Below are 27,476 nucleotides of genomic sequence, written 5' to 3' on the forward strand. Positions count from 1 at the left end.
TGGGTCCATTAAATAGCACTAAACCCCGCCCACAGCAGTCGTGCATTTCATTTGGGTTTTACACGGTTACACTCCAGTTTCAGTGTTTTAAAAAAGGTAAGGGGTTTTTTCTGCTCATTAAGCCAGTTGTTTACGTCAATGTCGGTATTAAACTGCCTCGCTTTACATTAAACACAATTAGTTAACTGCATCCAGTTAACGCGAGCGGTGTCCACGTCCTGCTGTCCACCGCGGGCCACTCAGATACGTGTTATCCAAACTAACGTAACGGGCAATTAAGGCCGGGGGAAAGCCTGTCAACACCTGCCTCACCCGGTTTAAGATGTTATACACTTGACACGTCTTCTCACGCGAGTGGAGCATTTAAAGCGTGTTTAATAAACCCTGCAGCCCGACAGACAGACCTACAGACCGTTACACTGATACGCGAACAGTTGCGTAATTGGCCTTTAATCGTAAACATTTTTGCAGTATTTCAGATTCACCATACAAACTAAATTGATGAAACTTGCACATATCTTGCTCTTTGAAGCTTTTTTCTACCGACATTTCAGGCTGTTTACTGATTTCAGCTTATCAGTAAAACTGCTGCGCACTGGCTGCTTTATTGCTCTGACAGTCCTGACCTACTTATCCCTCCCGGGCCTGAATGAGTATCAGACTACACTTGCTCACCACAGAAAAAACCCTAACGCACTACAGAACCCCCCCCCCCCCCCAAATAAATACAATTACAATGCCAGACACACACTCACGCTGACAACATATTTATGTTGCTCCTCTGCACACAATTATCATTATTTCTCTCTTAATCCGACGAGGGTTAAGAGAGAAATTGGTCTTATAAGGCTAAATAAAAAAGTGAGACTGTAGCCGAGACATAAGACCATGTGCCCAAATAAAATTTAAGCATTTGGGAGTTCAGCAATACAAAGTTAGTGGATACATTTCTCCCCTGAACAGCAGGAAATAAGCCAAGGCACCAAAATAACTGTGGGTCCGGGCTTCACATGCAGAGTTGGGGGTTAGTTCCAAGGTGCCTGGAGAGTTGCGAAGGACAAGGTGTGGTTGAAGTAATGATTAATACCATGTCAGACAAAAGGCTCTCCGTAGCCCACAATGTGCATACTTAGGACTGTTCACAAACGAGTGTTATTTTTGGACATGTCTTCTTCAAGTTTGAGTCCCTTCAAGAGAAACCTTTACTGTGTTCTGTTGTGATTTACAGTGAATGAAGAAAACCCCCCCAGAGCCAGGATGCTGTCTTTGGCCACATCAGGCCAAACGGGAGCCCGCCGATTTGTGACCGCGACTGGAGGCAGATTTATGAGGGATGGCAGGCGCTCGTTTACCCGTTTGCCAGAATTTGCCCCCATGGCAAAAAATATGGGCCGGTGCTTTTCCCGACCCGTCTTCCACCACTGCAGATGCTTCAGTGCAACAGGTGCTCGAAGGAACACTTCATCAGCTACAGCCAATCAGAAAACACCGTCCTACAGCTACGTCATCATTGGGGCAGGGTCAGCGGGCTGCGTCCTTGCCAACCGTCTCAGTGAGGATGCCCATGAGTCTGTGCTGCTTCTGGAGGCTGGTCCTAAGGACATGTTGCTAGGCAACTTAAAACTGTCATGGAAGATCCACATGCCGGCTGCGTTGACCTACAACCTCTGTGATGACAAGTACACTAGTTCCATCATTTTCACAAATGTGTTGTTGCTGTTTTGTGTCAAACTACTTTATTTACCTTGTCACTCATTACTACAACGGTTCCCAGATCGGGAAAACAAAAATAATGTCAACATTACACGCAAATAATGTCAACACAAAAGACATTATTGTGTCTTTTGTACATACAGCTCAGTCCTTTAAATCTGTAAAATGCCTTCATGGAGTTTATTCCACTCACTTGCATATATTTTGGAAATATGAAATGAATAAGATGGAGAATAAGAACATAGTCTAGTCAAACTGTGATTTTATATCAAGAGAAAACAATTCATATCATTAAATTGAACTAATGAATCATCCATATATCACACACACACTTTATATCAACGCATTAGTCCTGCATGTAGATATCAGTCTCCATATAATAACATATTACCAAGCTGTTGTTGTCCAGATCCAGTAAGCAGACAGATGTTGGTTCCGACCAGATGCCGTGCTGTATCTGTTTTCATTTCTCCTCAGGTATAACTGGAACTACCACACTTTAGCCCAGGCCCACATGGACAACAGGGTGCTGTACTGGCCGAGGGGCCGCGTCTGGGGCGGGTCCTCCTCTCTCAACGCCATGGTGTACATCCGCGGACACGCTGAAGACTACAACCGCTGGCAAAGGGAGGGGGCCGAGGGCTGGGATTACGAACACTGCCTGCCTTACTTTAGGAAAGCTCAGTGTCATGAGCTGGGAGAAAACAGGTACCAAACAAAGATATCTGCTGGACATTCTTTTTTTCATCCAAATGCTCTTAGGGTCCCTTTTGACCTAAAATAATTGTAATATGCATAGACCGAGTATGAAGGGAACCCTAAGTCTGGTGGTGTTGGTGCTGCCGTGCCACAGACTCACAATGCTTCAAAATGCATCCTGGGTGGTAAATCCATTGTAATTTAAATGTGTGGCACAGTAAAACTCTTTTTACATAGGACCTAGCTGCAGGAGCTACAAAGCAATGCGTCACCAATCTAATTTCAGTATATACAATTGAGGAAGGATAACGGCAGCGCAGATATAAACATGCTTGTTCAAACTAGAATGATAAAAAGCTCTGTCCAGACCATTCAGGGGACATTCTGGGAGGTAGATATCACAGACGAGAGCGATGAATGTGTCCATTAGTGTTATAACGAAAACACAGAGAAATTAGATTTTATTATATGCTACATTTTGTTAGAAAAAAAGTTTACGTAATTTAATTAATCAGATATTGTAATTATCATGCATTGACAGGAAGTTTATTCTGCAGTGTTACATAAACATAATCTTCGTAGGACTGAATAACCAAATTGTGTCAATTCTTTGCGTGTTTGAACTCAAACGCCATCTCATAAGGACATACACACCCACATTGTTGCATTTTGAAAGGGAAATGCTCTCATCTTTGTGACACATTCAATGAATGTGTGTGTATTGTAGGTACCGGGGGGGCAGCGGACCTCTTCATGTGTCCAGAGGGAAGACCAACCATCCTCTTCACCAAGCTTTTATTGAGGCGGGGCAACAGGCAGGATACCCCTTCACGGATGACATAAACGGACACCAACAGGAGGGCTTGGGCTGGATGGACATGACCATTCATAAAGGTTAAAGAAAACATGAACTACGAAATACAATAACAACTGAGAACACTTGAGAACCACAATGCTGTATTTATACATCTCTTCTGAACCAACCGTTAAATAGTCTCTACATCTCACTGCCCACATTTGTCCAGGAAAGAGGTGGAGCACAGCCAGCGCCTACCTGAGACCCGTCCTGCGTCGACCCAACCTGAAGACGGAGGTGCGCTGCCTGACCACCAAGATCCTGTTTGATGGCAACCGTGCCGTTGGTGTAGAGTACACACAAAAAGGACAAACGAAAAGGGTAAGATGGACAGCATTACCATCACTTTTAGTATTGATTCACCATTAGTTTCTCTATTCTCTCTTCAGGTATTCGCCGATAAAGAGGTGATATTAAGCGGGGGAGCCATTAACTCCCCTCAGCTTCTCATGCTGTCTGGGGTGGGAAACGCTGATGACCTGAAACAACTCGGTATCGCTGCGGTTCAGCACTTACCAGGTAACTACAATGAGGAGAGAAAAGAACCCTGTGTGACCTCAAACACAAATACACACAGATAGACTGACTCATTGACAACTAGAATGGGCACTCGGTAGAGCGCATACCTTCGCATATCACAAAATTGGGCATTGAATTATGAACATGTTGGCATTAGTTGCATGCCAATTGGATACAAATGTATCGTGCTATGGTAAAGAGAAGATTTGGACCTTTCCATGACCTTGACCTTGACCTTTGACCCGATCGATCCCAAAATCTAATCAAATGGTCCCCGGATAATAACCAATCATCCCACCGAATTTCATGCAATTCGGTTTAAAACTTTTTTTGTTATGCGAATAACACGCATACAAATAAATAAATAAACTAGAACGGCCACTCGGTAGAGCGCATACCTTCGCATATCACACGATTGGGCATTGAATTATGAACATGTTGGCATTAGTTGCATGCCAATTGGATACAAATTGACCGTGCTATGATAAAAAGAAGATTGTGACCTTGACCTTTGACCCAATTGATCCCAAAATCTAATCAAATGGTCCCCGGATAATAACCAATCATCCCACCAAATGTCATGCGATTCAAGAAGATTTTGACCTTTTCATGACCTTGACCTTTGACCCGATGGATCCCAAAATCTAATCAAATGGTCCCCGGATAATAACCAATCATCCCACCAAATTTCATGCGATTCGGTTTAATACTTTTTGTGTTATGAGATTAACACGCATACAAATAAATAAATAAATAAATACACGGCGATCAAAACATAACCTTCCGCATTTTCAATGCGAAGGTAACAACATGAGCGGTATTCATTCCTCTCTTTATCTTCTCCTCTTGTCTCCGTGGTTTCTCAGGCGTTGGCAGTAACCTGCAGGATCATTTGGAGTTGTACATCCAGCAGCAGTGCACTCAGCCCATCACCCTGTACAAGGCCCAGAAACCTTTCCTCATGGTTAAGATAGGCCTGGAGTGGCTCAGTCTGTTCACTGGTAACCAAAGCACCCACACATGCATGTTGTAACGCACACATTCTCCCGAATGTTCGATAAAATAATGAGTTTCTGTACATTTCTTGCCCTGAACTTCAAGGCCTAGTACATTGAAGTTCAGTGATAGGAACTGTGTTCATATAATTCTTAAATCATCGAGATAATGAAGTTTGAAGTATTTTGGTTTTTTTTTATACGTCAACACTCTCACTTCTTTACATTCAGTTGATAATGAGTTATTTTTGTAACCTTTTTTATATACAAATTCTGGCCAGATCTGACACATTGAACCATTATCACGCAGAACGTGAGGATGAAGTCATCTGTCATTGTCACGTTTATCAGTGAAGACAGATGCTGTCTGATGACACCGTGTCCCACCGTCTCACGCACCATGACAACCGTTCCTTAGGTTACGGAGCAACAGCCCACTTGGAGAGCGGAGGGTTCATCCGCAGTCGACCACATGTCGCACACCCCGACATCCAGTTTCACTTCCTGCCCTCACAGGTCATCGACCACGGCCGAGTTGCCTCTAAGATCGAGGCGTATCAGGTGTGTGTGCTTAGTGCGTATGGGAGCTTTCAGGGTGGTATCGTACAGGGATATGTCTGTGTGTTTGTTATTTGTAAACAGTGTTTCAGATTACATTCCCAAGAACTCCTGCACACTGTGCAACCACACAACCGTATGACTAATCAGATAAAACCCTCCCATAATTCATATGACACAAAGGAGAGTGTTTACTCTTTCATGTGTCGACTCATTCCACAGAAAACCACAATAAAAAGGCCGGAGCTTTCTAGGACTTTCCCGAGAGGTGAATCATTGACCTTAATTGTAGGCTCTTTTCCAGAGAAGGATACCTTGCAGGAAAGAGTCAAGAGATCCTGTAAACAGAGCGTGAAATTAAGCTTCTAGTGAAGTGCTACAAAAAGCTTTGTGCCAAAACCAATAACACTGGAAATGGCAGAATAACCCAGGTGAAAAATAAAGTTTATTTAATCTTATCATACTTGAGTGTACTTGAAGCCCTTCTCATCATAATTATACTTAAAGTGTGCTATTTTGTAACAACTAACTTTGTACTTAATATATTTAAATTGGGATTAAATAGTATTTAAGTACACTTTCAAGTGTAATTAGTATATTTTGTCAAGCTAAATTGTAACAAAGTATACTTAGTACAATTTAAGTACATGACTGTGTATGTGCTAATAGGCTTGCCTATAGTTCACTTAAATTATATTTTATTGTATTTTAAGTATATTTGAAATATATTTTGAGTATTTTACAAATATGTAAACATCACGATATAAATATAATTATAGTGTGCTAATAATATACCAATGTTACTTAAGTAACATCCATATAATACAGATGTTATTATCTGTATAACTACAAAAGACAACAAACAAATGGTCTTCATAAAGTGCGGTTACTTTATTTCATCTTTTTTTATTGAGCAGAAAATAACAATAAATAATGTTGTTTTTTCCTCTTCCAGTGAAATCATATCTCCTCACCGTCCGCAGTACAAATGGAAGACGTTGTGAATACAAAACAGAGACGAGTGTTTCTGTTTGTGTTTTAGGTTCATGTTGGACCAATGAGGAGCACCAGCATCGGCTGGATGAAGCTGAAGAGCGCCAACCCTTTGGACCACCCGATCCTCCAGCCAAACTACCTCTCCAACGGTAAGATTGAGTCACTGAACTGTCCAGAGAACTTCAGCAAAGGTTTGAGATAACTCAGAGAGCACACTTTAGTTCTGAAGGTACTTTGCTTGATATTTTTGCTTCAACACTTCCCTTTTGAGGGCTGGCCATTCGTTTGCAAGGATCGTTGATATTTGAAAGAATTCTACTGTATTTGTTGTGGCTGGACAGCACACTGCTGATAATATAGCTGTAACAGTTTAGCTCCACGCCTTCCTTTTTGTAATAGTTGTTTTCATCCTGTCACACCATCTCGTCAATCCAACTCCCCTCACCTGCCTCTGATCACTCCCTCGTTAGTCCCTCATTCCCTTCACCTGGTCCTCACGCCCTTCTCACCTGCAGCCCATCCCCTCATTAGTCCCTCACTATTTAGCTCCCTCACTTCCACTTGTCCTCGGCCAGATTGTCTTGTGTTTTCGTGCCAAGTTCTCCAGCGTTATTAGAGTATATTCCTGACCTGCCTGCCTACCCTGACCTCTGATTCTCTGCCCCGCCCCTTTTTCGATTTGTTTGCTTCTTCGACTGATCTCCCGGTTTTGCCCCAGCCTGTTTCCAACCAAAGACAGTAATCTTTGTTACTCCTGTCTGAGTCGTGCTTTTGGGTCCACTCTAATAGCGTCGTGACAATAGCCAGTTTTTTAAAAACGTGCATCTCCTCTCTCCTCTCAGATGATGATTTGTGGGATTTCAGGGAGTGTATCAAACTCTCCAGAGAGATTTTTACCCAGAAGGCCTTCGACCCGTTCCGTGGTCCCGAAATCCAGCCTGGTCCTCAGGTCCAATCCGACGCCGACATTGACGATTTCATCCGCCAAAAAGCTGACAGCGCTTACCACCCTTCCTGCACCTGCAAGATGGGCTCGCCATCCGACCCGACGGCGGTCGTCGACTCCAGTGTGCGCGTTCTGGGGCTCGAGCGGCTGCGCGTGGTCGACTCCTCCATCATGCCCAGCATCGTCAGCGGCAACCTGAACGCTCCGACCATCATGATGGCAGAGAAGGCCGCCGACATCATCAGAGGTCGCCGTCCTCTCGTTGACCCGGGGGTTCCCGTGTACCAACCTCCGACACTCGCCACGCAGCGATCAGCAGAGGGAACGAGTTCAGGGTGAACAACGCAATGATCGCCGTATTCTGTGTTTGACCAGGAGCTGATCAATTTCAGTATTAGATGTGTAGTCACAGGCCAACAACAATTATGAAGGGTTGACCTACACGTTTTCAATTCAAAGCCATAATGATATGTTAATTTTAGCAGTTTACATGTGAAATTCTTATTTAATTTAGTCTTGGTGCTCCAGGATGGCATGAAGTGGAAACATGCTGAGCAATTGCAACTGCGTTGTGAACATGATGGTAAAGTGCTTCTTGGAAATGTTGACAGCTGTACTCGTGTAGATTCCCCTCACATCTGTGTATCAGCGGAAAGGTTTTATCAGCTGAAGCAATTCCAGTAAAATGAAGCGAACATGGAAAAGGTATTGGGCAATAGCAGAATGAACGGGAGTAATGCATTATTAACTAGAACGGGCACTCGGTAGAGCGCATACCTTCGCATACCACAAGATTGGGCATTGAATTATGAACATTTTGGCATTAGTTGCATGCCAATTGAATAAAAATTGACCGCGCTGTGGTAAAAAAAAGTTTTTGACCTTTTCATGACTGACCTGATCGATCCCAAAATCTAATCAAATGGTCCCCGAATAATAACCAATCATCCCACCAAATTTCATGCGATTCGGTTTCATACTTTTTTAGTTATGAGAGTAACACGCATACAAATAAATAAATACACGGCGATCAAAACATTACCTTCCGCATTTTGAATGCGAAGGTAATTATAGCTCACAGCCTGTAGTTGCCTTTTGGTTCAGGGTGGTTTGCCAGCTATTTTATCTCAGTAGCAGGACATGCAAATAATAGCTCAGCGTATCTGGCGAGTGTGGTGCTGAAAGACTCTTAGTGCAAAATATACATACAAGAGCTCTCAATTTCACTGTTTATACAATTGTTCTTATTGTATCGTGGATGTTTGCAGAGAAGCTTTTGAAGAGTATTGTTTGTATCTGATCAGATGAGACCACCTGTGCCTGTGAAGTCATCGTGTTCATGACGTGTGCTGGTTCAGTCCAGACAGGAAAGATACACGTTAAGTATATTTTAGAAACAGCCTCACTGAACAGTCTTTAAATTAAATGTTTTTATTATAAACACTAATATCTGCTAGAATTAATAGAATTGTGTCTTACACAATCTTGCACTACTCTATTAAGTATCTTTATTACAGTGACAATTATTGTTTACATTTTATGCAGTGTTGTGCTATATTACATGAATGTTTGAATCGTTTGGGTCCTAATGAAGGAAAATGATTGTTCTTATTGTGTTAGTTGTAAACAAACACAAGAAGCTGTTCTGACCTTGTCCTCGTGACTTTATTCAGTGATTCTTACCAAAATTATCATCAGGTTCATTGTCAAGAATTAAAATGTACAAAACAGGGTTTTTTGTTTTCCATTGGTACAAAATCTATAAGGTACTAGTACTTGTGCTACAGAGTAGATAGAGTTATATATTTTTGATTTCCATACAACAAATGGATAGAAAGCAGAAGTCATCACTTTTTATTAACACTATACAGATTCTATACATTGTCATTTCATAGATGTCTGTCAGGCAGTGGACCAGTACAAAAAATAAAGCTGTCAGCTGTTTTTGTCACTGCTTCTTCTGATAAAAGTCTAAATGTTGATGCATTTTGATACTAGTACTGTGAATAAGCAGCAGGTGAATATTTGTACTGGTGTTGCTGGCTGTCAGTTATTCTCTCTTTGATTGTATTGACTCAAAATAAACTGGACTGTACAGTCATGTTGGTCAATCATTTTGATTTGTTTCAGATGGATATGCAGCAAATCTACACATTTCTGTGTCATATGGCTTTTGAAGTCTTAAGTACTCTAAAATGCTTCTGAAAAAGTCAGTAGAATCCAAAACCGTAATATAGAGATTTAAAAAAGGTAATTGTGTGATTCTGTTTCATTCAGACACTGAGGTGACTTGAGTCTCAGATCACTTATCAGAACTCAGAAAGTAGGTTACGATCAATTACAGCGCAAATCTATAAAAATTTGAATGTTTCACCTGATTGACTCTTTAACTATATGGATATATATATACATTTTTGTATAGTTTTGTGCAAATTCAGCCGTTGCCCCAATTGCTCTGACACCCATTTAGTTACAGAGCTAATAACAATATTTTAAAATTGTTCTTAGTTTAAGATAATTGACATGTTAGTATTTTTTAGACTCCAGCTGGGATCAAATTAACTGGTATATTCACTATTAAGTCTATGCAAGAAAACTTTTCAATATTGGCATCAACCTTCTGTCAGGAGTGATCCCTTGTTTTGGTTTGATATTTGAACAAGCCCTTTGATTGCACAGATCAAGCACGTTGCCCAACAGTATTTAAATTCAGGAAAAAAAAGAAGATTTCCCCACCACGACCCCAGAGTTTGTAATCGTTGCCCCAAAGACGTTGTTACAGCTGGCAGTGGTAGAGAAACACATTGTGTAGACATCTTGTACACTCACGAGTCTTGTAACAAACATAATTCTAAAATAAATAATAAATAAATAAAAGGCAACATGATTTCATTCCAAGAACACAAATATACAGAATTAATATATAGTCAGGAAAGTCTCCCTGCCTGTTGCGGCTTTTTAAATATACAATATGTCGAAAGTCAGGCCCTTTAGTGTCGGAGATCTTTGTAAATAATCCGACTCATCATGAAACATGCCCTCAGATTGAAATGCTGCATCGCAAGTTAAACCAATAAAAGTGATGTGGCGTTCACAGGAAGGGAAATGGCCCGGAAGCAACGCTCTCCGGGAGGCCAAGCCACGCGTGACTACAGAATGATGTCAGACTGATGACTTTCTGCTGCAGCATAATAAATGAACATGTCCTTTACAGCTGTTGGTCAGTCATGTTCTCAGGCAGTTTGTCTTATTTTCATATTTTGTTCTCGCATTCAAATAGCTTCAAGCAGGTCTGAGAAGAATGAGACTCCTCAGTCTTCAAGGGGCTTTGATCAAAGATAAGGGTCACGATGCAAACAAGTGTGACATGGAACGTTCCTCCGAAACCTTTTCGTCCAGGCAGCTTGAAGTGGCCGCGTTAGTCGAATGGCTGCAGATCTCTGATGTTGTTGTAAAGGGGGGAGGGGATGTTTCTCTTATCAGTGTGCATGCGAGACAGAAGCATATGCCTGAGGACAAAGTCTTTTTTCAGTGATATGTGATTTCCCTTTCAAGTCAAGTACCGACCAGAAACATTTAACCCTGAAACCTGAACTTAAATCAGCCTACTGAAATATATATATTTATTTATTTCTATCACTTTTTTTGTTATTTGAGTTGCAGCATGGAGGCATATTGTCATGTTAATAACCAGCATATGTTACCATGATCACTAAAGATTAAAAGCACACATTATACGTATATACAGAGACATAAAACTCCAACTGAATACAGGGAATCTTTGAATCATCGGATAACTAAAGACATTTTGCAGCACGACAGATTTTCTTTGCAAAGCCAGCTTGGCTTTTCACACGTGTAGCACGGTGACTAATTCAGTTTCATTGTCTCTTCACATCGAGTGAAGGATGCTCGATTCACGGCCTCGTTTGTACATGGTCACACAATTTTAGTCGGAGGAGCAGAAGAACGACAGGGCAACAATTATACTCTCAATATGGATGCCGACACCCACATGTTAAGCCATTGAAACAGAAAAAGACCATCATTACGATCAACTCTCAGTATTTCACTTGATCCTCAATGGATGTTGTTGTAGAAATGAATGGGAGGAGCTCTGGGTTGGCAGGTTATTCTGTTGACATAAAGGAAATAGAAAACACCGTTTGGAGAGTATCTCTAACTCCCGAGTTAGATTGATTTCCTCTGCTCTCAATATTTGCTGAATTTCTCTCAGCTCGTTCACGTCTGTTTTTCTCATATTTCCTACATTCCCATTCTGCACAGAAAGAGAAAACGAGGCACTTTGTTCTCTTGTCCCTCCATGGTCTCCATGTTCTGTCTATTGCCGGATGCTCCTGAACGGAGACATCCGCTCACTGTGGAATAGAAGTAGAAATTCAATTGAAAAAAACTCAATAATCCCGTGTGTGAGCCGCTGCTATAGCGACGTGATGCATATCATCTCATCGGTTAGGTCCTCCTCGCATTTCAGAGCCACGTACGGCTCTTCGTCGCTGTAGTCCTGGATACTGCGGTCTCTAACATGCGTGGTGGCCAGCAGGTCAGAGCTGACGCTGCCCGTTCCCCCCGCGGTGCCGTTATCCAGACTCCCGTTCAGCAGGTTGCTGGCGGCACTCTCCATCTCATCAATGGTCATCTCGCAGGCATCTGCGATTTCGTGTTTGGTTGCTGTCACAAACTTGGGGTCCCTGGCGTATTTCCCCAAACCCTCAGAGATCAACACCTGAGGACACATAATCAAAGCTGAAGAGATGGTTTTTTTATGGGTATGTTTTATACATTCACATTCAAATTTGAAAAGGGTCCCCATGGGGGTCTCAGGAAAATGTAGAAACACTATAATTTCCCTGTAATTTCTATAATTTCTGTGATCTATGAAGCTGAAATGGTCCTTTGGTTGATGCAGTGTCAGGACTTTCAGTTTCAGCTTCACAAATGCCACATTTCATGTTGCTCTCTGGTTTCACATCAACATGAAGTTCAAACGTCTTTTTTTATCCAATGAAAATCTCATCAAAGTAGTCAAAGTTGAAAATGCGTTGTACTCACAGCCTCCACCACGCTGTTGGCGCTGCCTCTCTTTTGCAGAATGTGTGAGCAGCGTTCTGCAGGAAGCTGCAGATGTGATGGAGAGCGGCTGAGGCCGGGAAGCCCGTCCTGACCGTCTGTGTACCAAGAACTCCTCGTCACTGCTCCGGGGAGGCTGCTGACGCTGCCGGGGCTGCGCCAGTCCACCTGGGCACACACACACACACACACACACACACACACACACACTGAGTTATTAGTGAACCAGTCTTTGTCACTGACCGAAATGATCAGATTGATCTTCACACATCTCTGTACCCCGCAGGGAACCAGACCTGTATGAGCGGTGCGTAGCAAGGCGAGCAGCCGCGGCTGATGGGTGAGGCAGGAGGCGTGACCCAGGAGCGAAGCGACCCCGTCGGCGACAGACGGTGAATTCTGCTGGCGTCGAAACCGGCCACCGCCATGACCTGAGGTTCAATCCAATTGCACCCGACATGTTTGGGTTTGGTGAGAAAAGACAAAGCAGGTCCCTTACAGGTGCTCTGCTTACCTTTGTAACGACTGCGTTTTGTCACGATACGGTTTATTCTTTCGTCACAATATTGACAGACGGAAGAAGAAAGAGGCGCGTGAGTGTACCTGCTGCTGCACCAGGTGTAGTGGAAGAGCTGTGCAGGACGGAGAGGGAGGGGCGTCATCCTGACTGCTTCTTATACGAAGACACTCAAAGCTGAATGTCGGTCTGTTGGACGCTGAGAAAGCCAACAAGAACCAAACATATGATCACGCTCTGCACTCCAACGCTGGTTACAGACAGAAAAGTTAATACAGAGACAAGTATTGCACAACGAAGTTGAACGAAGCACAAGAAAAACTCATTTCACGCACATTCATGAAATGCCTATAATAACACGTACTAATTTGATTGACCTTTTCCTTACACATATTCATGATAATGAATGCATCTAAATGACGGTAAACAAAACTTGGTGCATTCAATCTTTGTAATTGAGTCAACTAAATTTAATTTGAGGACCATATGAAGTTGTTGTACATGAACTGATAGTGTCAATAAATGTCAATCGCTCATCGGCAGTTTAAAAATACTGAACGACAGTTTGTTGAGGGTCACCTTGAGGTGACGGGAGGAGCCACCTCCTGGGCGACCGCCTGCCAACTTGGCAGATCGGCTGTTGGTCATCGTCATAACAACCATCAGACTGGTGGTCGCCGCTGGAAACCCCAAGGTCACAGTCACCATCTTCATCATGTTGGTCCTTGTTGGACAACCTGTTAAACAAATTGTTTTTGTTTTAGTGATAGAGCCAAAAGAATTCTGTAAAAAAAAGTTAATATTTTTATATCACATAGTTAATACAAATCTTTGGAAACAAGAAGTAGTTGACGTCATTGTTATGTTGTTACTGGTGAGCATGCTGCCACGGATGCACAATGGACCACAGGGACTCATTCTAGATACATTCTCAGCCACAAGGAAATTATTGTATGAAGTCACGTCAACAAGACTCCATCATGGCAGCCGTATCATCGTGGGTGTTTAATGAGGTGTGACAGTGTTGTTGTGCAGTCCCTCATTGTTGGATACTCGCTGCAATGTTCTTCATTTTAGCTGAATGTCAGGATTCCCTGAGTTCATTGTCGGCTCATCAAGATCACCAATTTTTTAAGACAAAGCGGAAGGAGAAATATTCTCCAAACATCGAGTCGATCAAACGCTACGGATTAGATCCTGCAGGGCGAATGTTTGATGTTGATCTCAGATACGCTCACAATCTCTGACCCACATAATAACGCCAGAAATGAAAGTGATCACAATATAGTAAGCAGCTGGAAAAATGCAAAAAGGTTACTTACTGGTTTATAGATTTACATGCCAACCAATGTCGCCACTTATAGACTGGAAACGTATTGTGAATACGGCCCCGGGTCTCTAAGCCCCTTTGAGACGTCTTTGCTGTCTTAACTTTTCGGATTAAGGTGATTCTTTTTAGTTTTTTGTGTTCTGAAACTAGCTGGAGTGAAAATGAAAGATCATCATTCCACTAGGAGGTTAACTACATCAGGGCCGATCTCAGTGTTTGTTATTTGTGCTCCACTAACTCATGCAGGCTTTATTTGATTATTTAGTTGGAAACACGTTTCCTTATTATCGAAAAGGCCTATTTCTATATTTTTAAAGGAATTTTTTTTCATTGTGAAGGCACTATTTTCCCAATTTAATATGTCTGTATTATGTGGTTGGGAACTGGTTCTCAGGCTTTTTCGTGATCAGTTGGCATCACAGTACCTGTCCTTAGTGAGCAGGATGTCGTCTTCGTGAAACTCCTCCCCGCTGAAGTACTCTCCCGACCCTCGCTCGTCATCGCTGTCGCCACCCCCGGGCTCCTCTCGGCGAATAGTGGAGTAAAGCCCACCGCCGCTTTCTGACCTGGCATCGTAACGCCAAAGAGACACTTATTAGTGCCATTTTGACAATTATACGTATGGTAAAAACAGTGTATTGACACACTAATACTGTGAAAACAACTCTACTGAAACACCACGAGGCCTCAGAGCTGCATTCCCCACAGTACTCATTCACAGACTGATGCTTAGAGATGGACACACATTGTCTCTCTTTGTTTGCAAGTTAGAAACGTTCACAGATAGGTCTTGTGAAAAAATGTTGCCACAAAGAAAAAGGATAATGAGAAACGACGGTAACATCGTGACATACCTAATGTAGGCCTCATAGTAGCGCGTCCTGCTCCGAGGAGAGGAAGTGGGCAGCCAGACAAACAGGAATATTTGCAACAGGAGATCAGGGAAGGATAGTGAGCATGCAATGACAAGAGGACAAAATATAAGCGCTTACAAAAGTACATCTCTGTACATGCTGGATATCATGTGAATGGTTTCAGGTTACAGGAGAAAATACTGTAATCTAAATATGCTATTATAATAAATTAAGTTCAATTGTAGAGCCCAAATCTGTAAGGTTCTGTTCTGTGTGTACTCTGTGTCTTCTCTGTGTCTTCTCTGTGTCTTCTCTGTGTCTTCTCTGTGTCTTCTCTGTCTCCTTGATTGTTTAATTCCCTGCACCTGCCCCCAGCCACTCTCGTCTCGTTAATGTCTCATGTCATACACCTGTTTCCATGTCGTACACCTGTTTTCCCCCCTATATATTGTGCCACTCTTTCCCTTGTCTGTTGCTGGATTGTTGTCTTTTTTCCGTCTTCCCGTCTGTCGTATCTGACCCTGCCTGCCTGCCCTGAACCCCGATTCTCTGCCTGCCCCGTTTTGGACTTTGTTGGTTTTTGTGTGTAGAAACTTTTGACTCATTAAAGAGCATATTTGTGTTAATCTACACTAAGTCCTCAATTCCTCTGCGCATGAGCTCCTGCACCTCGCTACCTGTGGCGTTAGCCCTGACAAAATCTCTAAATCCGAAAAAATATAAGCACCTTTCAGCTGGGTAACTTAGACTTTAGATGAGATTAGTTATGTCCACCAGGGGATCATGCGATGGGTCAAGTGTGTGATTTTGTGAGTCATATTTTGGGTGGGAATATGGAATACAGTCAAGAGTTACGGGAGGGGGCTATGAGGTGATACTTTTATACAAAAGCTATTTGTTGTGATTCATCACTATTAGGGAATGTTTGAATTAAAGCACGACTCGCTGGAACCTTTGGCACAGGAAACGATACCCGTGAAACTTTGTATTTTTAAATTTGGCCTTTGTGTATTTCTGCCATTCCTGTGTATCAGTGACCTGTTCGTGGAGACACAATATTCTACATTGACGAACAGATCTCTGTGATGGAAACTGTTTGAAGTAGCGTGAAGGGGGCCCAGTATATGAGGTCACGCTAATCAAATCACCATTGGCTTTGTGACACAGACGTGTATTGAGCCTGTGCACAATCCATTCAGACAGACTTGTGAGTTGGGTTCACAGACTCCTGTAGCCATGTGTAATGTAGAGACCCTGTAAAGTGGCTCTGTCCAGTTGGAGATATAAGCCGTCATTCACGGTGTGGCAGCGTGCATGCTGGTCGAGGGGCGTGCCAGTGATTAGCGGAACAGAGGGGAGGTGGGGTTAACCTGTCGGGAAACGGATGTTGGGTGTGGTTGGCGGGTACCGTTGTCGTTGTTAATGTCCGAGCTGATAAGAAGAGTTGTCTGTCTGTGTTGGTGGATGATTCAATAAAGTATCGCTTGATAACGTCATCCTGTCTCCGTGCCATTACGTGCGAGACGTGACAGTATCCTCAACGTTACGTTTTTCATTCTGAACTTTACAGCTTTGTTTACAGAAATGTGTCTCCAACACAGCTGTGTGGGAGGAGGTGTGTAAGTCTGCTCGACATGGAGCAATGACATCTGGTCCTGCTGAATGTTTCTATGGAACATGTCTTTTGTCTTTCATTGTTCTAAGATAGATCTGAGACACTTTATTAAAGCCCCACTGAGCAGTGTATCAACATGGCTCATCTCAAACTGCTCAATGCGTAGATCAGACATACATTGTGTCTTTACTCACGAACATTTCAGTTCTCAATGATGTAAAAAATATGAGCATCAAAAAACAGATAATACATATGTAACTGACACATAAGACGCTCCAGGATTCTCCTTTGAAGGGGAACTCTACCGTTTTATGGGGGAGTACTACTGGTGTTTACTGGCTGTGTGAACAACAAAGTGTGACTCCTTTCTTCACTGACCTCGGAGAGTGTGACTTCCAAAGCTTGTCGTGCACTCCTTTGCTGTAAGTTGACACCGATGGTCCCTTTTTGGTGGAGGATGGACGCTCTCCCCTTAGCAAGCACTTCTGCTGCCTCCCGTTGGGCATGGAGGACAGTGAGGGCACGTTGGCATTGTTGAGGTTGGCATTGGAGGGGATTGGCGATTGATGGCAAGTGGAAACGAAGTGAGGATAATGATACGGATGCGGGGTGTGATCGTGATGGTTGTATTGGATGGGTGAGGAGTTCATCTCTACGTCCTCTCCTCTCTCGGCGTCACTGGCTCTCCTGCCTGTTTGGGTGGATTCAGTTGAGGCACTGCAGGAGAAGGGCAGGACCTGTAGCGGCCGCTGGGTGACCGTGGTCGGGTGAAAGCAACCTTGCTGATCAGCACCGATGTGGTTCCCAAAAAGGCCGCCGTTACGCTGCAGAGAGACGAGAGAAACCGAAGAGGACTGAGAAATTACATTTTTCGTACTGAAAATCACAGCCCGTACTGGGTAATAGCATGAATGCAGTGCCCATTGAAAAAAGGGTACAACATATTTGTGGTGAGCTAAGTTACATCTCATCTTAACGGGGGGTTCTTTTCTGTGTTGGGTTTCACTTTTTTAGTTCTTATACCGCCATAAAAAATTTGATAAATAGGTGTAAATAATTACAAAGTATTGTGTAATGTCGTGTTGAGCTAACGCTCTTCTTCAGACCTGTCACGAATTCCCCACCTTCCTAGTTAAATTCATCCTGTTTACATGTTTAATCAACTCTCCTGTCATTCCAGATCCTGTCATCCTCACCTGATTGTCCTCATTGCCTTCACCTGGTCCTCACGCCCTTCTCACCTGCAGCCCATCCCCTCATTAGTCCCTCACTATTTAGCTCCCTCACTTCCACTTGTCCTCTGCCAGATTGTCTTGTGTGTCACCTCCAAACTTTCCAGCGAATTCCTAGTACTAGTTCTGCTCTGCCCGTTACGTCCCTGTTTGCCTGTTCACCCGACTTGAGATTTTTGCCTGCCCCTTTTTGGATTTGTTGCCCTGTTTGACGGACCACCCGGTTTTGACCCTGCCTGAAACATTAAGTAAACAGCCTCCTCCTGCATTCCTGTGTGTCGTGCTTTTGGGTTCCAGTACCTGTAACCATTACAAGACCTGTATGGTGTCAGTAGTCTGAGAGCCCATCTAATTGGCTTCCTGGGACGTCTAAATCTTAGATTTGTAATTATAAGTTAAAAAAGAGGAAAGATCACTCTTTGAAATGTGGAATTGAAAAAAAAAAAAAAAAAAAGATTTGGGTTTAATTTAGGAAATGTGTCTTAAATAACCAATAACAAAAAAAGAACAATGTCTGAAGGGGGTCTTAAAGGAAGTTTACCCTGTAGATGTCCTCTGCTTCCTCTCCAATAGCATCTACTAGCCCCGCCTCTTGCAGGTCACATGATATGGCTCGACGGATCTCTGGTCCAATGTCATGCAGCGTGCGCAGGCCGGCCTGCAAAGAGATCGGCTATAAGATCAAACCTGCCAGCTGCTGCGTTCCAGTTTTTTTCAGGTGCCAGCATGACCCGACCTGGACTTTTACAAATCAATGACTGAGACATTCATTAAAGTAAATAACATTTAGTTTTAAAGGCAGACAGAGCAAATCTCTAATGTTCTTTTGTTGAGCTCTGTTGAGCATAACAATAAGAAAGGCCCAGTTACTTTCAAAGGGTCACTTCAGCCAAACGCATCGTCTCACTTACTGTAATATCCACCATGCAGATAGTTTTACTTGTCCCGGTTACTTTGGATGATTCATCGCATTTCACTCACCTGCAGAGCCATGGTTGTGTTCAGCCTCTCCCACGAGCGCCTTCCTACAAGACCTTGCTCTTTGCGCCTCTTGAACTTCCTGAAGTAGTCCTGTATCAGGAAGGTGGCATAGAACTTCCCCACTGTTACCTCGTCATCTGAGTGAACAGACCAGACACACCAAAGCCTCCCAGATCAACACCAAAATAATGAAATACAGCAACACTGTTTGTATCCATTGACATAACACATTTTTTTGAATCCCTTAATATAGATCATCCCCACCACTATCTCACCATCAGAGAGGCAAGAAACACATCTAGGCAGTAAAGTCTTAAAATTATCCAAGTATTCCATGAACAGTGTTATATCAGAAAAATGAAGCACAAGATAACATGAGATAATACAATCAGAATCAAAGAATACTAATAATATGATATTTAACTCTGCAGGAAAATTATAATAACCATCCAGTTAAGAAAACACTATTGCAAGAGGATCAAAACACATTAGCACACACACACACACACACACACTTCTTCTTAACCCTCCTGTTACCTTAGGGTCAATGTTTAACCCTCCTGTTACCTTTATATTTACTGACATATTTTACCCTTGGGGTCAATTTGACCCCAGCAATTAAAACCTCCAGAAAATTATTAGAATTAATATTGTTTTCCAAGTTTAAGTGTGAGGTACTTTATGTTTGTTTGTTGACTACCTAAATAGCCCTTTAAATATATAAAAAAGTTGATATTTCTTATATGTTTGACACAGTGAAAAAGAGCCTGGGGTCAAATTGACCCGAAAGAACACCGACATTAAACATTGAATGGGGTCAAATTGACCCTAATGTAACAGGAGGGTTAAACATTGAATGGGGTCAAATTGACCCAAAGGTAACAGGAGGTTTACAGTTTTTCTCGATTGCTTAAACACATTTTTTTAAAGCATGCCTCGTTTTCTCAAAACTCTAAACACAAATCCCAAAACCACTCACACAAAATGCAAAACCCTTTATATCTCCTGCAAAATGCAACTTTGCTTTCAAAACTGTGTTATGTCAGCTCAAAAGGGTATTTTGTTTTCAAATGACAAACACAGCCCATTATATGAGTAGACATTCTAAGCATCGATTGGACACTGATGTGCTCAATGGAAAACACCAGTATGAAGGCCTTATCAGGAGCATTATGCCTTTTCATGTCCAGTGTTACTGTACGCTTTCTCCTGTTGTAAAATATTGTAAATGTATAATGTTTTAACTCAAAATATAAAACACACAAATATACAACAAAAATGTTTCTTTCTTTTTTCTAATTTTTTCACAGAACAAACAATAGAAAATAGACCACTACAGTCAACAAAAAAAGAAAGAAAAGTGTAAATAAAAAAGGACAACAATAATTCTCCTCTGCCTCTCTAGTCTCCTCTACCTTCCATGTTTTCATCCATTCTTCTTCAAATCAGGAGGTCACTTGTGGCCCTTATATTGTTTGATTCCAAATTGCACAACAGCCGTGGAAATGGAAGTTTTGCCAATTGAATAGCAGTGTGTTCTGTCTGGACACAAGGAGGTTTTGGCATTGATGACGTGTGCAAAGTAGAGAGGATGGTGTTTAGTGTTTTGAAGAAAGTGTGCTTAACAATTGAAATCTGTGTCTAAAGCAGATAATTGTGCTTATAGTTTAGCAGAATTGGTTTAGGGAGTTGGCACATGAGTTACAGGTTGTGGTCATTGTGTTCTAAGTTCCAGTTTTTGTGTAATCAATCGAGAAAAACTGTAAGCACATCAAAGGTCTTCATAGTTTGTCTGTTTGAGAAAAGCACCGTTAGATTCCCATTCCTCTCCAAGTTAAACAACCGTGTAGCTTCACATTATTCTTGCCACTCTTTTATTAAATATCATAACTGGTAGTGAAGTTGGAGCTCTGGTGAATTTGTGAGAATAATATCATTCTCACAAGCAAATGTGTGCAGTTTGAACCCGACAGCAGATTCACATCTATGGCTGCGGCTGCCATCTATGACTGTGCATGTGGTTATGAAACACGCCTCCTGTTCGGAAACAAATCCCACACATGCACACACGATTGCTCACGCAAGCCAATTAATGTACCAAAATCAGACTTTAGCTGGTGATGAGTTTACAATACAGTCATTAATGACTGCACTGTGTGTAAGTCTAACCGGTTACCGCCACACATAGGGTTAGGGTTAGGGTTAGCGACTGCAGGATTTACTACATTCAACATCCGCCACTTCAGATACGGACGAGCAGAGGTTCGATACCTCTAAACCCCGGCAACAATGGACTGTAGCAAGAAGCACATGCAAAAAGCCAGCAAAAAAGAAACAGCCAGGGTCACATCTATAGCTCCCCTCTCGAGGGACAACACTTTGATCAGTTAATCAAGCGTGGGTCTGATTCACTCAGATAAGGTTGCTCAAGCAGAATGGGGAGAAAGCTGAACTCTGGTGCGTAGGAAATGTGTCCGTTTCTTTTTCATCGTCATCACCTTTCCTCGACCCTTTAGAGCCTTGAGAGGAATCGAGTAAAGGTGACACTGTTTGGATGGATGGATGCTTTAAGATGGAAGCAGCATTCATCCTAATTTGATGATCCATCTTAACCCTTGTGTTGCCTTAGGGTCATTTTGACCCGAATCAATATTACACCCTCCCCTCGCTTTAGGATTAATTTGACCCCATTCAATGTTTAATGTCGGTGTTCTTTCGGTAGTCAACAAACAAACATAAAGTGCCTCACACTTAAACTTGGAAAACAATATTAATTCTAATAATTTTCTGGAGGTTTTAATTGCTGGCGTCAAATTGAACCCAAAGGGTAAAATATGTTAGTAAATATAAAGGTAACAGGAGGGTGAAACATTGAATCGGGTCAAAATGACCCAAAGGCGGGGGGAGGGTGCAATATTGATTCTGGTCAAAATGACCCTAAGGCAACACAAGGGTTAAAGCAGATGACACATTTCTCTATGTCACCCGACACTGCCACAGAGAAACTGGGAAAGGCTCTGTTGGTCTCAGACAGGGAAACCTGTGAATAAAAACATGTTCAAAGTGTTCTGGAGCTCTTATCCAGAATTTCAGATGTGCATGAACGTGTAGGCCGATTATTTATTATTTATATTTATTATTTTTACAAAAATGATCACATCGAGATTTTTAAATTAAAACTGAGCTGCATTCAAAAACAGTTCCCAATACATTTAGAATTTGTATTTTTTATTTGATCAATTAATTGAGCAAGTAATACAATTGTGAAACAATTAATAATACATGTTGAATATATTTTTGATTAATATAATAAAGAGAAACATATTCAAATGCTGTCCACCTAATGTATGTATGTTTCCAACCGGTAGTTTTTAATTACACCAGGGGGGAGTGACCAATTATAGCACCATTAAATATCATAACACACGTGAATCTTTTTTTCTTAAATTCTGTTTAGTTAATAATTATTGAAGGTTCTCATAATAGACTAGAGTTACATTAGTTAAACAATGTCATTATCATATTAAAGTATCATGAGACTGGTTTTATGATCAAGGATGGAATTGTGAAGAGCGGTAATTACGCATTTAAAAAAAAGAGCATAGTGATCTTGAATGCAGCTCTGATGACAAGGCAATGTGGGCCGATTATCAGATTAATGATATTTTCATAAAACACTTTCGTATGGGTTTTCCTGATATCGGTGATATGCATCGTTTTGACATATTTTCCAAGTGATTTTGATCAATGCGTTTTAACGATGTAGTGAGATGTAACTTTTCAACCCTGGTGTGGGAGGATCAATGTGCAGTACACCTTGTGCCCACATGCAGGTGGCAGCTGCTTCTCTTTCTGGACAGAGCCTGAAGAGGTTTTCTCAGGAAGAGGTATCAGTAGTTTCATGTCAACGGCCTAAAAACAGAACTGCCCCAGACAGTTAGGACGGCAGAAAGAGAAGAGAAGAGAAGAAGGCCAGCGGCTGACAAGCAGAGGAAACTGTGGAGGAGACGGGCTTGGCAGACAAGGCTCCGCAGAGAGGAGAAGAGGGGTTCAAATAAACACACATAAAGACATGCAGCTGAATCAAGCATGAGAGCTAAAGCATAGCGAGAACCACATGAACATAAACGCATGCAGAGGACCCGCCTGCTGGCCTCCCATCACCACTCGACATCCAAGAATTCATTTGGTTCAACTTCCACACACAATGAGTTAAAGGTGAACACTTGCTGCTCGCCAGAGACTGTCTAATAAAGACGCTGGATGGTTTTCTGTTTTAAATACAATAGATATTTAATTTTCACTTCAATTTATGATGCAGTTTGCTGAATAGGATTGATTCAGCAAAAGAAGTTGGGTTGTATTTCGGGGCATAATTGAAACTGATGCAACTATTGTGTATTTATAGTATTTCGAACTAACATTGTGCTCGGCCGTTTGGAGCTGATGCATGCAAATCAAGTTTTTCATAAAGGAAGAGCAAGATTAATGATAAACAAAGATGAATGATTAAAAAAACGGTAGAATTACAGTTTCTCTGAAATGAGGGGAAAGTGCTGCTATCTTGGTTTTGGTTAGCAAGTAGGCCTCGCTGCTTCAGAACAGCAACAACAGGATGCTGGTCTCGGATGGACTGAGCCTCACCACCTGTTTCTCAGTGAGATGCGCCTCCCACAATCTTGCTTGAGTGTATTAACCACTATGTAGACTTTAAAAAAAGCTCACTTTCAAAACCTTCTCATGTTGAGCGGATACTATTATCAGCATATTTGTACCAAATTTGAAGAAATGAGATGCTGAGAAATCAATTTCACAAGAATAAACAACCGAAAAACATAATTCCTCCAGTCACTTCCACAACTGAGAGCCCCTTTCAAGTCGAGGTGACAGAAGAGTATGATAGTCGGGTCACCTCGAGTCTCCCAACATGTTTGTGGTGTGATTCATTAGTTCTGCAGTTTCCAGTAGTCAGAAAAAGAAGTCGTGGGGCAGCACATTCTGCACAATGAACATCATTCAGCAAAGTAAACGTTTATAAATGTTTCCAGTCGTTTGAAAAGTTTGTATATGTTTCCAGTGGTTTGTAAAAAGTTTCCAGTGGTTAACGGAATAAGTATTGAGGTGACACAGTCTGCACAATAAACGTCATTCAGCAAAGGAAAAGTTTGTAAATAGCATCGACTTCCTTTTTTATATTCAAATTAAGGGAATAATATGTGTGCATTCAAATGCACGTCCATTGTTTCACACCCTTCCTCCTTCTATTTATAATGTCGAATGCTTTGCTGTGGGACTTCCAGGACATTTACCTCACCTCACTACATGGGAGGTTGCCATTGTTTAATCCTCTGGAAAATATAAATGAGAAGCGTAGTGTATTCAAATCAGCTGAAAGAAACAACGGCACAGAAGAAGAGAGGGAGACAGAGAGGTTTCTGTGAAGCAAATGACATCACTGTTAATGAACAGTGTTAAAACCACGTGATATATGTGTAGGTAATGACCACTGACCGCCGGAAGGGGGCGCTACTTGGTCCAGCAGCTTCATGCTTGTCCTTTTCCAAATCTTCTTAATCACAGCTCTGAGCTCCTCATTGGCTTGCTCCAGATTACCTTGCAAATTACAGAAAAAGTGGAAGGTTTAACTTTGGTCAAAAGCAATGAGTCACTGATCAATACATTGTTGTAATAAGGAGTGTCTGGCCGAAAGTAAAGTATTAAGTATTATAATTCTATCATACACACACACATCACAAAACTTTACATTCAAAGTAACAAAGAATACACCAAATTCCCTTTATAAAATAGTGAAATGAGATTAAGATTCAAACATTAGGAGCCCTGTGGAGGCCATGAAGGCGTATTCAACACCTATAGCTCCCTCTTGTGGCGAAATACATAACTATATATATATATATATATATATATATATTATACATTACCGTTAAAAAGTTTGGGATCACTTAGAAATGACTTTATTTTTCAAAGAAAAGCACTGTTTTTTCAATAAAGATAACATTAAATTAATCAGAAATACACACTATACATTGTTAATGTGGTAAATGACTATTCTAGGTGGAAACGTCTGGTTTCTAATGAAATATCTCCATAGGTGTATAGAGGCCCTTTTACAGCAACTGTCACTCCAGTGTTCTGATGGTACATTGTGTTTGCTAATCGCCTTAGAAGACTAATGTCTGATTAGAAAACCCGTGCAATTATGTTAGCACAGCTGAAAACAGTTATGCTGGTGATATAAGCTATACAACTGGCCTTCCTTTGAGCTTGAAGTTTGTAGAACAAAATTAATATTTCAAATATTAATCATTATTTCTAACCTTGTCAATGTCTTGACTATGTTTTATATTCATTTGATAAATAAAAGTGTGATTTTTCATGGAAGACACGAAATTGTCTGGGTGATCCCAAACTTTTGAACGGTAGTGTATATATATATATATATATATATATATATATATATATATATATGTATATATATTGGAAGACACTCAGTGAAAAGGGGACGACTACTAAAAGTCAAAGATGCTTAAAGTCATTAATGACATTATTAAAAATATATTGCACGAGTAAATAATTCAGAAGAGGGAAAAAGTGAAGAATCAAATCTTTTCGATACAAAACAATTTATCTGTAGATAAAAATGTAATTAAAATGCTTATGCAAATCATAAATTACCTCATACCATAACACCGTATCTATTTTATACTGTAAGTCGCTCTTTTTCACTGTACAGAATGACAAAGCAGAAAGCTTGATAGCATTGACTCACCCTCAGTCTTAATCTTGAGGGCAGTGCGGACCAGAGCAAACAAGGTGGCATTAAACATGACGGTCCCGTCACTGTTGAGGGGCATGTTCATGGCCACCAGACGCTGCAACAGAAGTACAGATGAAGGATTTCATCAAAAGGGACAAACCTAAGAATTAACATGTGAACAAAGATCGTCACGTGTTTTTGTCCCTCTCGACATTCACCACATTCATCTCTCTCGGTATCGGTGTTAGTGAGTCGTTGTGTTGTCCAAACCCACCTTACAGGCCACCCTGTGAGGGCACAGCTTGCCAAAGCCCAGCGGGGGCTGGATCCTCCTCAGCAGAGTCACCACGTCGAGGTGCTTTATCCTGCCCCTGTTCCGATATGAGACCCGTTACCAATGAGCACAGTCTTCACCGCCACTCCCACGTGTTCTGACACACATATCCCCGAGCTTTAGCGTACAGTAGAAGGCAAAGGGGAACTTCTGGCTACTCACTTGGCTTCAGGGTCGTATTCGGACCAGATCCTTTTAAACTCATCCAGGTGATGCGGCCCAAGAATAGACCAATCACGGGTCAGATAGTCAAAGTTATCCATGATGACGGCAACAAACAGGTTGATGATCTGAAACCAGGACATGCCATTTTATTCTTTTTTTTGCTACGTTTTATTGTCTCCAGGAATGTGGCTGCTGTCTGTGCACACAGTGAAATGATTACCAGGAAGGCACAGAGCATGTAGAAGCTGATGAAGTAGATAATGGCGAAGCCGCTGCCGCAAGTTTTCTCCTCTCCGGGGTTGTAGTCCGACTCCGGATCACACAGCTTCCCCGGCAGACAGGCCAGCATGATCTCCTGCCAGGCCTCACCTGTGGCACACCTAAGACCGAGCCAGAAACATGGTCTCAGGAGCAGAATCAGGGCGTTTCCCTCGTGCATATTATGCATTTGCGATAACTTCTTATAGATGGTCATCAACAATGTAAGCTACACAAACACCTGAAGAGCATCAGCACAGCTTGAGGAAAGGTTTGAAAGTTGTTGTTGCGGTTGATTTGAGTTCCATCCACCATGGCTATTTTCCCAAACACCTAGAAAAGAAAAAGTAACATCAGCCAGCCTGTTCTTGAATTCAGACCAACATTCAAGACAAACTCGACGGGCATCCGCAGGTTATCGTACCTGCATCCCGATTACAGCATAGATGAAGAACAGCATGGCTATCAGGAGTGCAACGTAGGGAAGAGCCTGGGTGGGGAAAAAAGAGAAAAGAGTGAGACACTGAAATCTACAGTATCTAATTTGAGACCACGGTTTCACCACCAGATCCACGGCTTATCTTGATTACATCTTGTACAACTAGCTCGCTTTGCCCTCTAATCGTAGTATGCTACACAGTTTATTTTAGACCTAAACATTCTAATTACATCTCAGAAAATGTTACCCATGTATTGTGGTTACACTGGTTAAAAGCGACCCAGCAACCATTTTGAGAAAGTTAGAGGCTTGAACCTAACTTGTGATAACACGTGTAATCTCTCATCTCATTGGTCCATGACATTGCAGATTCAAGAGGGATTACCTGGAAAGACTTGATGAAGGTCCACAGCAGAGTCCTGATGCCTTCCCCCCTGCTCAGAAGTTTGACCAATCGCATCACTCTGAACAGGCGGAAGAAGGTGATGGAGATGCGAGCGCTGTCCTCCGTGTTCTGGGGTGTGCAGGACAGAGAGAGTGATCAGGGGAGGAGGGAGGAGCATCCAAACACAGCTCTGTGCCACTCATTCCTTCACGCAG

General features: G+C 41.9%; 2 protein-coding genes across 10 annotated transcripts in view; one reads left to right on the plus strand and one right to left on the minus strand.

The window, feature by feature from the left end:
• Positions 1–24: 24 nt before the first annotated feature.
• On the plus strand, positions 25–9,383 carry chdh (choline dehydrogenase). Its single transcript, XM_056424227.1, has 10 exons — positions 25–96; positions 1,229–1,679; positions 2,191–2,421; positions 3,140–3,306; positions 3,438–3,589; positions 3,658–3,787; positions 4,654–4,788; positions 5,201–5,343; positions 6,383–6,485; positions 7,179–9,383. The coding sequence occupies exons 2-10, from the start codon at positions 1,258–1,260 to the stop codon at positions 7,619–7,621; spliced, it is 1,926 nt and encodes a 641-aa protein (XP_056280202.1). The 5' UTR covers positions 25–96; positions 1,229–1,257; the 3' UTR covers positions 7,622–9,383.
• The window catches only part of cacna1db (calcium channel, voltage-dependent, L type, alpha 1D subunit, b), an 80,340-nt gene continuing 61,986 nt past the window's right edge, over positions 9,123–27,476 (minus strand). For 7 of the 9 annotated variants that reach the window (XM_056424220.1, XM_056424217.1, XM_056424218.1 and 4 more), the window contains 18 exons: positions 27,262–27,390; positions 26,862–26,927; positions 26,679–26,770; positions 26,400–26,559; positions 26,177–26,304; positions 25,955–26,051; positions 25,693–25,795; positions 24,414–24,515; positions 18,903–19,039; positions 18,463–18,579; positions 17,068–17,513; positions 15,075–15,101; positions 14,646–14,786; positions 13,470–13,627; positions 12,977–13,089; positions 12,670–12,804; positions 12,356–12,541; positions 9,123–12,029 (listed from right to left, as the gene is read on the minus strand). In XM_056424220.1, the coding sequence (XP_056280195.1) occupies positions 11,724–12,029; positions 12,356–12,541; positions 12,670–12,804; positions 12,977–13,089; positions 13,470–13,627; positions 14,646–14,786; positions 15,075–15,101; positions 17,068–17,513; positions 18,463–18,579; positions 18,903–19,039; positions 24,414–24,515; positions 25,693–25,795; positions 25,955–26,051; positions 26,177–26,304; positions 26,400–26,559; positions 26,679–26,770; positions 26,862–26,927; positions 27,262–27,390 (2,643 nt within the window). In that variant the 3' untranslated portion in view covers positions 9,123–11,723. Of the gene's footprint in view, positions 12,030–12,355; positions 12,542–12,669; positions 12,805–12,976; positions 13,090–13,469; positions 13,628–14,645; positions 14,787–15,074; positions 15,102–17,067; positions 17,514–18,462; positions 18,580–18,902; positions 19,040–24,413; positions 24,516–25,692; positions 25,796–25,954; positions 26,052–26,176; positions 26,305–26,399; positions 26,560–26,678; positions 26,771–26,861; positions 26,928–27,261; positions 27,391–27,476 lie in introns of those variants that run through there. The other 2 variants (XM_056424222.1, XM_056424226.1) reach the window with 2 other exon arrangements.

Source organism: Pseudoliparis swirei, chromosome 9 (assembly GCF_029220125.1).
Source record: "Pseudoliparis swirei isolate HS2019 ecotype Mariana Trench chromosome 9, NWPU_hadal_v1, whole genome shotgun sequence".
NCBI lineage: Eukaryota > Metazoa > Chordata > Actinopteri > Perciformes > Liparidae > Pseudoliparis > Pseudoliparis swirei.